The 13,834-nt window shown below is 46.9% G+C and overlaps 3 protein-coding genes across 4 annotated transcripts; 1 reads left to right on the top strand and 2 right to left on the bottom strand.

The window, feature by feature from the left end:
• Positions 1 to 112: 112 nt before the first annotated feature.
• Positions 113 to 6,109, bottom strand: BDBG_02030. 2 transcript variants are annotated; one of them, XM_031720606.1, is made up of 6 exons: positions 5,501 to 5,970; positions 3,268 to 5,407; positions 3,032 to 3,217; positions 2,507 to 2,975; positions 1,858 to 2,439; positions 144 to 1,791 (listed from the first exon to the last, which is right to left on the bottom strand). In XM_031720606.1, the coding sequence occupies exons 2-6, from the start codon at positions 5,187 to 5,189 to the stop codon at positions 895 to 897; spliced, it is 4,056 nt and encodes a 1,351-aa protein (XP_031576832.1). In that variant the 5' UTR covers positions 5,190 to 5,407; positions 5,501 to 5,970; the 3' UTR covers positions 144 to 894. The 2 variants fall into 2 exon arrangements, with proteins under 2 accessions (XP_031576831.1, XP_031576832.1); XM_031720605.1 differs by having other exon boundaries at positions 113 to 1,791; positions 3,268 to 6,109.
• A 918-nt stretch (positions 6,110 to 7,027) lies between these two features.
• On the bottom strand, positions 7,028 to 7,849 carry BDBG_02029 (NADH dehydrogenase (ubiquinone) 1 beta subcomplex 8; the record flags this gene model as incomplete). Its single annotated transcript, XM_031720604.1, has 4 exons — positions 7,028 to 7,057; positions 7,115 to 7,426; positions 7,490 to 7,618; positions 7,709 to 7,849. 4 exons carry the CDS (start codon positions 7,847 to 7,849, stop codon positions 7,028 to 7,030), a joined length of 612 nt encoding a protein of 203 aa, XP_031576830.1.
• A 73-nt stretch (positions 7,850 to 7,922) lies between these two features.
• Positions 7,923 to 13,600, top strand: BDBG_02028 (adenosinetriphosphatase). Its single transcript, XM_002627311.2, has one exon. It carries the CDS (start codon positions 8,110 to 8,112, stop codon positions 13,162 to 13,164), a length of 5,055 nt encoding a protein of 1,684 aa, XP_002627357.1. The 5' UTR covers positions 7,923 to 8,109; the 3' UTR covers positions 13,165 to 13,600.
• The last annotated feature ends 234 nt before the right edge of the window (positions 13,601 to 13,834 follow it).

The raw sequence follows: 13,834 nt of genomic DNA, 5'->3' as shown, positions 1-13,834 counted from the left end.
GACCTAGAATTTTAATAATACATTTGAAGCAGGGTGCTGCATTGCGGATAGAATCCTCTTCAAACGAACACCTCATCTTATCTACATTTGTTTGTTCAGTTCAATGGTACCAGGGGGGAGGGTGGAAGTGGTAGAGGGGGCTACGCAAGCATTTGATGCTTGTCCGCAATAAAAATTAATTACTAACTTGCAGTAGTTAGCGGAAATCATTCCATTTTTCATTTTTCTCATGTGATTTAGAGCGCTTTAACTTTGTATGACCTGCAAGCGAAAAGTGTAAAAACAAATATCACATCAGAAGTTATCCACTCCTCAGCCCGTTCCTTTTTTGTCAACCCACGGAATAACATATTACTAACATGATAACGAAAGGGCGCATTTTAGCCTTGGAATCGTCTTTCAAGCCTGAAAACAGTCATGAAACATAGCAAGAGAGGGGATGGTTGGGTGGAACATTAAGGCATCATAAAAAACGGCAAAGCAGGACTGATAGAATAGAGAAGGGAATTTTCGGGTTCGGGAATACAAGTCGAAAAATGAGAGGTATGTGGCATCCCCAGAAGATGGGTTGAACGATGATGATATGAACTTTGCTAGAGAATTGTAAGAAGGGAAATTGAAGCTATAATATAAGATTGGTCTTGAGCTGTGAGTCGGAAATAACGCAAAAAAGCTAAACGAAGTAACAGGCAAAGAAAAACGCAAAAAGATAAGGGGGAAAGGAAACGAACATCAATTAACGCTTAAGTTTCCCACACGCCAAACATATAACCCGACCTGTCCATATCCATCCCTTCTAAAATAACGCAGCCGTGAAAATAAATAAAGGGGAATCCATTCGTAAACACAAGTCATTTCCTATCTCCTAGAGATAATAGTTCGATAAACATGATTTTACCTTCGCGGCAGTGTTCCAACCATTCTCCCCCCACTGCCAGCCATTAAGCTCTGTTGAACGATTAAATCAGCAGCAGCCGCCGTCGCCAACCTCTCTTTCTGTCGACTGCGATCACGGATATACGGGTACGCCTCCGGTCGCATGCGCAGGATGCGAAGGATCATATCATCGTTCGGTTCCGCTTGTGCCTCTCGCCATTTTTCCTCCTTGGCTTTCCTCATAGTGCCCAGGTTACGGGACAGCATAATACTTTTGCCCCGGCGAGCAGAGGGGATACCAGCCGCACCACCAATGGCAGAGTATGGGCTGAGCGATGAAGATGTGGCGGAGAGTCGGTTTCGGTTGGTCTGCTGACGCGCTGCGGTCGCGGAGGCCATGCGTTCTGACGTTCGAATTAAATTATCGGTTGGTTCAAAGTAGAAGAAGAAGAGGCTTTGGATTTCGTGGTATTTCGGTGATTTGAGGATATCTAAGGGTACGCCGTTTGCTTCGCCGGTTTCTTCGTCGACGGCGTTGAAGAAGTTGAGGAGCAAGAGGAGCCAACGGGATACGACGTCGACTTCTTGCTGAGTGAGCGGTCGTTGATTGGAAGGTTTGTCAGAAAGTGGAGGAACTAAAAGAGCTTCCACAGTAACCAGTACTTCTTTCCATAACCGAGCCATGACCTTTCTCATGGCTTCTTCTGTCAGTGTTTGGTTCATTATGGAAAAGTTGTCGTCGAAATATGTGAACAGTGTGTCTAACGCGCCCTCGATTTCCGCCTGAGTCGGACCTGAAGCGGTCGCTGCTTTGTTCCGATTAAAATAGCTGGAAACAGTGGACATAGTGATTCCTTTCGACAGCAACGCTTTGAGAGCACGACGAGAGAGACAATGGTTGATATAAGCGGAAAGCTGAAAACACGCGTCAGCAAGTGATATCCAACCGGGAATACGAGTGTGACATTAAATTGAACATACCTTTTCCGTTGTTTTCCGGGTCATCTCTCGTTCTGTACGTTTCAGAGTACGAAAGGCCTTGCCAAAATAAAACTGGATATCATCGCGTTCGCCTTCCATACTCACACGAAGCAAGATTCGGCCTTGCGTGTCCAAGTCTAGCCAGTATTCCCTTGGGACAAAGTCTGAAAAGTGAGCAGGATCAAGCTTGAGAGAAGTGCGTCCCATATAATCGTGGCTCCCCACAGCGTCCCAGTCCCAGACTGTTGCAATGATGTTCTGCGGTCCCTTTGTAACGATGTCTACCGTATCGTCCCACCGGGGGTTAAGATTGTCATAGACAATACGAGTCTTGAAGATACGCTGGGACTCATCGGCCAAGGAAACGTAAGGATCACTAAGTCCATCCATGTCACATCCCTTCAGGTCTTCTGCCTCGACGATTTTGACTGTGAAAACATAGTTGGTGATCTTCCTTGGCCGTTGTAAAGTAGGGGGCGTATGTTTTGCAAGCACATCCGCGCAAGCATCAACATTTATGTCCTTTTCAAGCTTATCCAACTGATGGAGGGCATATTCGATATTATTCAGCTTTACAAAGGACTGAAAAAGAAAAAGGTTAGCAATATTCACAGCTATTTTTTTTTTTTTTTTTTTTCGCAAAGCTTACCTGGGGGAAGAACTGAAACGGTTCAATTTTTTCTTTATTATTCCACGCCTCCTTGGCCATCTGCATCCACTTCTCTTGTCGTGATTGCGACAAGGATGCTTCTTGTTCAGGGGTAAGGCGATCCATTTCCCTACTAAATTGTTGTTCAAGAACTTCGCAGTATCTCGCAATGCCTCTTCCGATTGATTTCGAAATGGCCGTCATGAACTTAGCATATCCCACATCGTCATCCCAATTCAGCTGCACAATTTGATTAATCACTTCATTAAAAGACCGGAAAACATCTACGACGGATAAGCTGCGTCGTTGCTCTTGTGTCGGTATGTCAGTCGGTGATTCAGTGCGGACTTTGAAGTCATCTTGTTTGATAGCTTGATTGACCCAATCCACGATCTTCTCATCAGTAGCTTGTATCCAGCGCCAAACGAAGTTGGACAGAAGTTCCTCGATTGGGATGGGAAAAGGTTCACTGTAATGCCGTTAGCTAAAGAACGAGGAAACGTTAAATATGATTGAGCTACTTACCCAGGGAGTGTTGTTGTATAAAATTGGCGGATTTGTGCCAATTCTTTGTACAAATCAAAGCCATCCTGGACGCCAATCTCCTCGTTTTTATCTTGGGCTTGCTGTATAATCCTAGTTATGATATCGCGTGCGTCCTCTGCGAACATAGGAAGAACGCATTTGGACAGGATAGTTGCGGGATTGACGCTGGAAAAGTCAGTCTGAGGGCGAGAGATCAAGAATTTGCAAGTACGTACCCCATGATTTCCGGGTTCTTCTTATATCTCTTCTGTATTCGTTGGCAAAGCTTCAAAATTCCTTTCCCAAGTTGAATTACATGATAAAACTCCCACACATCCTGTTCTGGGGGTATTTCCTTGTTGAGATGTTCTTGATATACTTCTTTTGCCTTGTCAACTAGTCCATCATATACATAAGAACGAAAATTCTCAACGTCGTCTGGTTTAGATATAAAATTGGGGTCAGCTTCGACATAGTTTTCAAGGATGTACATCACTGAACCTATAGGGGGAACTTTGGTGTCAAAGCAGTGCATCATCGTCTCATAGAGATGTCGAAGGAGCGCTTCGTGGAGAGAGGCAAGCAGGTGTGTCATTACACCAAAATCAGCCAGCGTCCAATTCTCCCTATTTGAGAGCAAGGAGACGATTAGACTACTGCTACGTTTCGATTTCTCCGACGGTGGTTGGTTCACAAGAATGAATGCCGAATCCAATGTGTCAAGGTCAATCTCCTGCTCCACATATTTCTCCCGGAAAACATCAAGGAGCAATACAGCACGACTGGATGTTGGTATTCGCCAGCGAAGGCCTATTTCGTTGAGTAGATCCGTAGCTTGTTTTGAAAGGAGAGCCGTAGCTGGTGAGTCTGATGTCGCGTCTGATGCGTTGGTCTGTCTTTCCTGTAGCTCGTGGTTTACCACTTGAAGGAGTATAAAACGGTAAAACGACCTAGGATCCGGGGGAATGAAGGTGTAAATATTAGAGTTATCAGCGTAATCATGAGACGCATCGGGCTGTGACAAAGAAGCAGCATCTATTGAAGAAATGTCCGAGGTGTCGGAATAACCAATATCTATTGCATGGGGGTCGCTAGATCTGGTATTGAGATGAGGAAGTGTGCTACCAGGCAGACTTGTTTTGGTATCGGGGTTTGACTGCATTATAGAGAACATCATCCGGGAGAGTTCGCCAGCCTCGGCTTTCTTCCACGCTTCAAAAGCTTCGGTTGAGTCGAAGTCTTCATTAGACAGAGTCTTCCTGGTATTCAGGTTGAGTTGCACCTGGTATGTTTTAAGGTCTTGTAGGGCCGCCGTCGCTGTCCACACATCTTTATACTTGTTTATATCTGACTGCACATACGAATTCCTGAGTCCAAACACTTTCGCCACAAATTGGACTAATGGCATGTCTTCGACCTTGTAAGTCAGGGGCACGAGTTCGGTAATTACGTTTCCATCCTTTGGGGATGCCTCCGCAAGGTTCTGATCATGTGCAAGCAATTTGGTTTCCAGAGTGGAAAGTTGGCTAGCCAGCTCAGGCCTATCCTTATCCCAACCCTGGTCTTTGAGGACCAAACTGATGATCCTCACGAATAGAGCCACATGCCTATCAACCATAAGCTTCCAGCTGATATCATCTTGTGCCTGACCTTTGGAGAGCTCTTTTGTAGCATGGGTAACGAAGATTAAAACCAGGGGTTCTGCCCGTCTGTCCTCTCTCATATTCTTGTTAAAACCTGGCTCCCTCAACTGATTTAGAAATGCCGCAAAAGTCCTCCTGACAGCCTCATCCTGGTAAGCTTTCTCTTTTTCGATCCCTTTAAACACTCCCGTTACTCGATTTTCGAGCCGGCCGATAAACCCATGAGGTAGCCTCGTGCTCTTGTTATCTTTGACGAAGTTTAGATCGGCTATTATGGAAGCTGATGATTTGTGAGCTCGCTGGCGGGGAACTGGAACGCTCTGGGTGCGACGTGCCCTTGGTTGGAGAAGGTAGGCGAGATATGCAGCTCGAAGGGCATATATGTAGGCGTCATTGTGGCTGACAGGCCTCTTTCGAGAAATGGAAACATTCCGAGAACGGCGACCTAGGCCTGGACCACTGTCGCTATCTAATCGTCGACCAAAGCCGCGAGAACGGGAGGATGCAGTCGACATGAGACCTAAGCACGTGTTTCCCTTTTCTCTATCCAAACGAGGGTAGCTGAGCGACGGGAGAGAAGAGATATAGTCATGGAGTCCTGCACGAGGAGCCAAGTCTGCAGAAGTGGAATAAAAACGTCCTTCTTATCTGCGTTCAATGCGGGCGTTCGAGGTTTCACAGGCTTGCGGCGCTGGGAAATGCGTAGTCATGCAGTACAACGTTAGGTCGATGGCTAATAGAAGAAGAGTCTCAGCAAACGGTAAGGAGACAAGTAGTGTTTTAAGTAATTAAGGATGATGTGTGCAGGTTGGATAGGAGGCTGGACCTGAAAGCCAAAGAGCTGGAAATATACGTTGCTTATCTATTTAAGGTTACAGTGGCAGTGGTGATGCTGACGAAAGGTTGACAGTTCCGAGACAGTCGTTGGTCTGGCGACTTGGCAGCAGCCCCGAGTGACTGTAGAAAGGCGCAGGGTCTTATTGCGATCTTCGAGTATGCAGAATTCCCTGGCTATACCAGGAGATGTTAAGCTGGCAAATACCGACGTCTGATTGCATTGATTCTAAGTGTTGTGAGGTTTGATGGTGGGGAAGGTTTTGCGGGACGTGGTTTCAGGATCAGTCGCATCCACCAACTTTAATTACATTACATCGTAAGTGCTACTATTTAATATTCACTAACTAAATAGCTAAATAAACGGTACGGGAGCCAAGCTGCTTCAAGATATCGTCTGCGTGCTTGGCCTCCACTCCGACGCTTCATCGCCCGAGACCTGTCACAATTGAGAATTTTACGGCGGCCATGCGTTTTGATTGTCAGATTTAGGAACGCCCTGCACTTGAACGATCACGAATACTGGCCCTGGGCCAAGTTTTTATGGCTCAAGCACTGTCTTCACAGCCCGCTAGCTGTGAAACTGTTCTTTGAAGGGAATGGACATTATCTGATTGCACATGGCACGGCACGTTTCTTGCTTTTGCGGCTTGTTGACCAAAACCAGTCAGCGATTTAGATTGGTACATGTACATGTATCCAGTACCAAGTCCTGTCGATAACTTCGCCCTGGTGCTGAATACTGAGGATAACTAGATGTTTGGCGCTCGAAACTCAACTCTTCATCTGTTGCCCATCTGGGTCTACTGTGGCTACAATACAAGAAAAGTATGGCACTCTGGCGTGCATGGAAACCATGTTCTCTTTTCCCAATTCCGCAGATCTGGATCCCAATTGTGTTCGCTGAGGACAGGAAGATTTGCTCCATGTTATTCAGAGGTCTTCTGGCAAATAGTTCAGTGATTCCACTTTTCCTCCGGCTGCAACAGTTGTCAGACGGCCCTTGTGTACATAATACGGTTGTACCTAACATATAGGACAAAAACGACTAGACTAAAACGTAGAGTATACGAGGTTAAATAGCTTGGAGGCCCAGAGTTAACTTGCAAACTCATCTTCCTCATTGTTTGTATCACATAATCATTGTTATAATAATTTGATGCCAATTGGGAAAAGATAGTGAAGTTGACAAGTGCCATAGATGTCCACCACACAATGGCAACACGTGTGTTAGAAAAGTATAGCTGTGGGAAAAATGGGTCGAAGGTTGATGAGATGTGCAGGTCATACATGCTGCACAGTACATATTGTGCGCAGTCACTTTTTCTTTTTGGTGGCAGAAGCTGTCGTGCCTCAGATGGGTACCGAGTCAAATGGGACTTGAGGTTCAGAGATTCATCTTATGCCTCAATTTAAGGCAAGTACAGCAAGCATCAAAGGAGAAAAGACTGTTTGGTCGACGTCGTGGCACAAATACTCTTATTTACATATAAATCAAATACAATGCCTCCAAGCAAGATCACCATTTGTCTTCTCCTGGTGCACGAGCCTTCAGAAAGTCAGCCTTCTAGAACCTTAACTCGCTGAGGGAATGTTCAAAACCTACCCGAACAGTGTTTGGTCCTCCAAGCTCCTTTTCCAGTCCACCTGGGAATGTGCGTGGCACGCTAGGTTTATCGGGGTAGTACAGGCTGACAATCCCGCTGAGGATGAGGACGAAACTTCCAGCACATCCCAACAGGAAGAAGCCTTTGGCGGGCTTGAAGTGCGTATATTTTTCCGTGGAAAGTATAGTTAAGATATCATTATCTTCATGAACAGGTTCTCCGAAGTTTCTCCGGTCCTGCTTATCCCACCAATCGCCGTATGGGTCGCGGAATTGGCGTTTCTGGCCGGGGGGGTTGTAGTAGTTGTTATTCTGAAAAGGTACGGTACTGTGATCAGCTCATGTAAAGGAGGTAGGATAATATCGGCAACCCACCATCTCTGGGTCTTCGACCGTAGGCTGTGAAGCAAATCGAATCTGGGAAACCGATGCATGTGGGCGGGCGAACCGGCAAACTACCCTTGTCGGCAGTTTTGCTGCCGTCATAAATTGCCTCGACAACATCTAACAGTTCGGGGAAGTTAGCTGTAGGGTCAATGGCATTTTTGATTAGGTATTACGCACTGTAGAGGCTCGCACGACGGCTCGTCAGACAGGATTGAGATTAAACAACGCGCTTGGATCCTGCAACGCGGGCCACAGAATGCAATGGTGTATATCGACGACATATCCGAACGTTCCAAGGAAATAATGAGATGTCCGGAAGCGGTTTGGCTCAATGTTGCGGGGGATCATGTGATTCTTATGTCAGCGAAATTAGCAGGAAATTGCCTCCCTAGTCTGCGAAAAACCACTTCACACGCAATCCATCAGCGCAACGCATTTCTTTGTCACCAGCAACGCAAATTTGCCGATAACGATGCCAAAATTTATATGCCAATTTTATGACAGACGAGCTATCGATTGATGGTACATCCATACATTTGGAACGCGTTTTCGTTGGGATCGTTGGGGTCTGCTGCGTCCTTGCGCCCCTGTCCTTAAGCTAACAAGAAATGCAAAACGGCAGCCTTCGAGGCACGTCCCAACACCACCACGACAGCGCAACATCCGAGCCTGAAGCCGAACTTGATGGCTCGCCTCCTCCGAAAGCTCCTCCCGATTCCGCTGTAGGAGATTCCGTTCCTAATAACCCTAGGCATGAAGATGAGGAGCCCGACACCCTCCCGGGACCCCCGTCCAAAAAGCGGAAACTTGCAGACTCCTCTGGCCGAAGTACGCCGCGTCCAATATCTCCTCCGTGGAAGCGCGTGGCGGTTGATGGGCCCACCTCCTTCATCGAAGGCGGCAGGCGAAAGTCGTCTAGGACAAACGTCGTACCACTCGATTTGCTGCCTCAGTCGGATAAGAGACATACCCGTTCTGCACACCAGGACTACGTGAACCGATCGAAGCCAACTCGCGTTTCGCGACATGGGAATTCTCCGTTGGTCGCGATGGCATCCCAATCTGAAACGAATGGGAGGCGTTTGTCTACAGGAAAGGTCACTACTAATGGTACTGAAACTACTTCTCCCAGGAAAGATTCTCTACGAAGCCCGAGTACCAGAGTCCTACTCGCGAAACAACAAAATACCCAAACTTCCGTTTCTAAAAACGGGTCGTCGAGAAACAGAGCTCCTAGTCTAGCTACGTCTGGTTCCCATAACAAGTCCACTACTCTTACGAACGGGAGGAGTACCCCCAGGTCTCACCGAAGCCATGTTACCTCTGCGGAGACGTCTCCTGTGGCTGCAAAACATGCGACTACAAGTGGAAGAAGTCGGAGGACCGAGGTTTCAGAGCGACAGGAGGCCGGAGGGAATTCGGGTCCGATGTTACCAAGACTGCGGTTTAAAGTCAAAATGCCGTCTCTAGCTACCCAGCATCCATCCCATGTTCTACCGGATAGGAAATACTCGTCATTTCGTGAATGGATAGAAAATGAAGCTGCAACAGACGATGAAGTGGGATTCTCCACTCCTGAGGCTGCGCTTGCAGAGGCTCGCATGCGATCGAGGGTTTGGGAAGCGGGGCAGCCTGGCCAACTACTAAGTAAAGAACGCTGCTCTCGTTATATGACTGATCCGGCGGAAGAACCTCCCGCCCAATACTCCCACCAAGATTACCTTATCGCCCATGCCTTGTATTTTAAGAAATTGCTCGATAAGGAACGCAAGCAGCATCGACACCTAGCAAAACTATTTGCTCAATGGTGTGCCGAAGTGTGGAGGAAGCGAAATAAACACCCAGAGGATATATTAAGGGAACAGCAGGAAGAAATGCGTCAGAAACGTAAACAACTTGTTAAGGATTTGCAGCGTCAGTTTGATGCGGTTCGTGCAGAGGTGGAGAAAGCTCGTTTGGCCCGATGGGAGGAACAGAGAAAGGCAGAGGATCAACTTGCGTTAAACAAGGCTATCAAACAATCCACTTTGTTGTTTGAAATGAGGAGACCGGATAGACCGGACGATTCTCAAATCGAGGAGAGCCAGTCTGAGGTTCAAACGGGCTCGGAGTCAGATGAATCTAGCACCGACGAAACAGAGGATGAAAGTAATATGTCGACGGCATCTGAGAGTGAAGGGGATGACGATGGCGAAATTAACGATGACGAAGGCTTGACGGCAGAAGAACTTCGTATTAAGTATGCGCATCTTACTTCGAGTAACATTGGAGTTGATGTTAAATCAAGCCGTTCGCCGCGAGACCCATTGATATCCGCCCGTGATGCCTCTCCTGACATGGAATCAAACACCAAAATGGAAGATCCATTTTCAACATCTGCAAGTGATACAGGACAAGGCGTAGCAAACTTAGATGAAGTTGATTCGGTGCTGCTAGATGATAGCGACGAAGAGTCGACGGACATGGAAGATGACATGGGTGATAATGACGAAAATCGTTCATTCTCCGATGAAAGTGGCGACGATGAGGCCAGTAGCAGTGATGAAGAGGGCCCTGGTTTATTGGGGTTTTTTACCACAAAAATAGACAAAGTTGAGCAAGGAAGTAATTCCCACAAGCAAGATCCTGTTGAAACAGACGGGGAAGAGAAGGGTGATGAAGACGAGGTCATCCTTGTCCCAAATGGGACAAACGAGCCAGATGGACAAGAATATCAACCGAGAGCGCACGAGTCGACAGAACACGAGCCACTAAGTCAAAAATTGACCGTACACGAACCTACTCGAACTGATGATAATGGTATCAGCGAGCATGACAAATCTCAAGCTTCTATCAATGTTCGCCCAATTAGAGATGCTAGCAGCGAGCCTTCGCCGGTAACGATTACAACAAAGCCGTCGGAAGCTGAATCGGTTTCTTCATATGAACCAAACCAGAACGATTATAATGAGAGTCAAGCTGATAGTTCGCCTACGAAATCATCTCTTCCAATAAAAACACCCATCCCGCACCTTCTACGTGGGACACTACGTGAGTATCAACACTTTGGTTTGGATTGGCTTGCGGGTTTGTATACTAGCAATATCAACGGCATTCTTGCGGATGAAATGGGTCTCGGGAAAACTATCCAAACGATAGCGCTACTGGCACATTTGGCGGTCGAGCACGAGGTATGGGGACCGCACCTCGTGGTCGTTCCGACAAGCGTAATGCTCAACTGGGAAATGGAGTTCAAAAAGTGGTGTCCTGGATTCAAAATCCTCACATATTATGGTTCGCAAGAAGAGCGAAGACAGAAGCGTAAAGGTTGGATGGATGACGACCGCTGGCATGTTTGTATTACTTCGTACCAACTTGTGCTTCAAGATCAACAAACCTTCAAACGGCGGAACTGGCATTACATGGTTCTAGACGAAGCGCATAATATCAAAAATTTCCGATCTCAACGATGGCAAACGCTCCTCACTTTTAAAACCAAAGCAAGGCTTCTGTTAACTGGCACACCGCTCCAAAATAACTTGACCGAACTATGGTCTCTGCTCTTCTTCCTCATGCCCTCTGATGGCAGTGACACTGGTGTCGAAGGGTTTGCCGACCTTCGAAATTTCTCTGAATGGTTTCGACGACCAGTGGAACAAATTCTCGAACACGGAAGGGAAACCATGGATGATGAAGCCAAAAAAGTGGTTACGAAATTGCACACTGTTCTGCGCCCTTACATTTTACGCCGTCTTAAAGTGGATGTTGAGAAACAAATGCCTGCAAAGTTTGAACATGTCGTACCGTGCAGGCTATCAAAGCGCCAACGATACTTATATGATGGATTCATGTCGCGAGCCCAAACCAAAGAAACATTAGCATCGGGAAATTATCTTTCCATCATAAACTGTTTAATGCAGTTGCGGAAGGTCTGCAATCACCCCGATCTTTTCGAGACGCGACCGATAATGACCTCATTCTCGATGCCAAGATCTGCGATAGCCGATTTTGAAATCAAGGAGTTATTTGTTCGACGCCGCCTGTTAAGAGAGGATCCATTGAGCAAATTAGACTTAGACTTCTTAAATTTGGTACCCATATCAAGAGAAAATGCGTCAAGGAGACTTGTGGACGACACATCACGAATCATGGCCTTTGTTCCTCTCAGAGCACTACGCGAGCGCCAATATAATCGCACTAACTGGCGCATGGAATTCGATGGGTCCTCTGTGAAGTCTGTGCTGACATCAATGGAGAATTCATCTCGAAAAATGAGGATGCAGGAGCTGGAGCGGTGCTTGTACTTCGAGTCGAAGCGCCACGGGCAACGGCCACTATATGGGAAAAGCCTTATCGACTTCCTCAACGTCAATATTAGCATCCAGTCAAAATCCCAACGTTTACCGCCACGTCGCTCGCTTATTGATTGGTTTTCGCGTCAATCCCCCGTCCTCGCTTCGATGATTTTGTCCCTCAATGAAAGGTCACTAGCGATGGAAAACATTATACAGAAGTTTGCTTTTGTCACACCGGCAGCGGTTGCGTCGGACATTACTACTGCGGCCCTGACACCTATCGAGTCCCGATACTTCAGCAAGGCGCAAAGGGTTCCGAACTATGATCCGTTCCATGAGGCACAGATGCGGCTATCAATCGCGTTCCCAGATAAACGGCTCTTGCAGTATGATTGCGGAAAACTTCAGCAGCTTGACAAACTTCTTAGGAAACTACAATCAGGCGGTCATCGTGCGTTAATATTTACCCAGATGACCAAAATGCTTGATATCCTGGAACAATTTCTCAATATACATGGTCACCGATATCTTCGCCTTGATGGTGCTACCAAAGTGGAGCAGCGACAGATGCTGACCGAGCGTTTCAACAATGATACCCGAATTTTAGCCTTCATCCTCTCTAGCCGGTCAGGGGGCTTAGGAATCAATTTGACAGGAGCTGATACAGTCATATTCTACGATTTGGATTGGAACCCTGCAATGGATAAGCAATGTCAAGACAGATGTCATCGCATTGGTCAGACTCGTGATGTTCATATCTATCGATTTGTTTCTGAGTATACAATTGAATCCAACATTCTACGCAAGGCCAATCAAAAACGGATGCTTGACGATGTGATCATCCAGGAAGGCGAATTCACAACTGATTACTTCCAAAAGTTGGATGTGCGGGGCATGTTAACCGACGCTGTTGTGGATGGGCATGACGAAGCGAGTGCAGCCATGGACCGAGTTCTTGATACCAAAGTTGTCGGAACCCCTCGAGCCTTCGAACAGGCAGAAGATAAAGAAGATATCGATGCTGCAAAGAATGCGGAGAAAGAATTGGAGCATGCAGATGATGGCGATTTCGAGGAGGGTAGCGCACCACACACTCCAGGCCAGCCCGGACCCAGCCAAGTCGGGACACCCATGGCAACGGAAGGCGAAGAGTACGAACCATCTGTTACTCATGCAGGAAATGCCAATACTCCTGCACGCCTTGGATCGCCAGCAGCTCAGGTTGCACAAGACAAAGCCGAGGCAGAACCTGAATCCGGTCACATTGATGACTATCTGCTACGTTTTATGGAATGGAATCTGAAGGACGAACCCTTGGTTCTTCCCCCAGACAAGAGAAAAAGGAAGTCGAGAAGGGGACAAGAACATCGAATCAAAAGACATAGGTGATAGGTTCCACAGGCTGTTTACATTTTGGTTTGTTGATCTTTTAAAGGTCCTTACCCCGGATCCGGGTATTTGGAGATGGCGAATGGCGTTTAGTATTTTAATTTGTTTGGGGGTCTAGGGGTTGTGGAGAAAAAGAAAAAAAAAAGTAGGGCTCTTGGTCATAGATAATATTTTTTCCCGTTTTTTCCCCTCCGTTGTATTCTTATTATCTGTTATACTTCTGCATAATTCCGCAACCAACGAAATATTTTACGCTCGTGTACCTCTGTACACTATATATATCTAGTTGCTCCCCACACAAGTTTCTATCAACACTGCCGAAGTATGGTGAATTATGAAATTGGGCCTCCCTGTTGTAAGGTCGAAACTTTATTTCTCGCGCTTCGATGCCAATTTATCAGTAACTAGCAAAAACTTCATGGGCCCTGATATCTGCATTTTTCTACTCTGTACGGAGTACATTATCTTCCAGTTTGGGGTAACAGCCCCTCCCCAATTGGAACCCGTGGGGAGTCGGCACCCACTGGCTGGAGCACAACACGTGACAACCGTAACTAACTCAGCTACACTCATCCCAGCCGCCTCCATCCCCTCACCACGGCTCTCGCGTCTCCAGCATCCCACGAATTCCCAAGTCCAAGGCCCAAGCTGTTGGTAGCACAAGATTTCC

Source organism: Blastomyces gilchristii (genome assembly GCF_000003855.2).
Source record: "Blastomyces gilchristii SLH14081 genomic scaffold supercont1.3, whole genome shotgun sequence".
NCBI classification, from domain to species: Eukaryota; Fungi; Ascomycota; class Eurotiomycetes; order Onygenales; family Ajellomycetaceae; genus Blastomyces; species Blastomyces gilchristii.
Note: the sequence above shows the minus strand (reverse complement) of the source record. Positions and strands in the feature narration are given on the sequence as shown.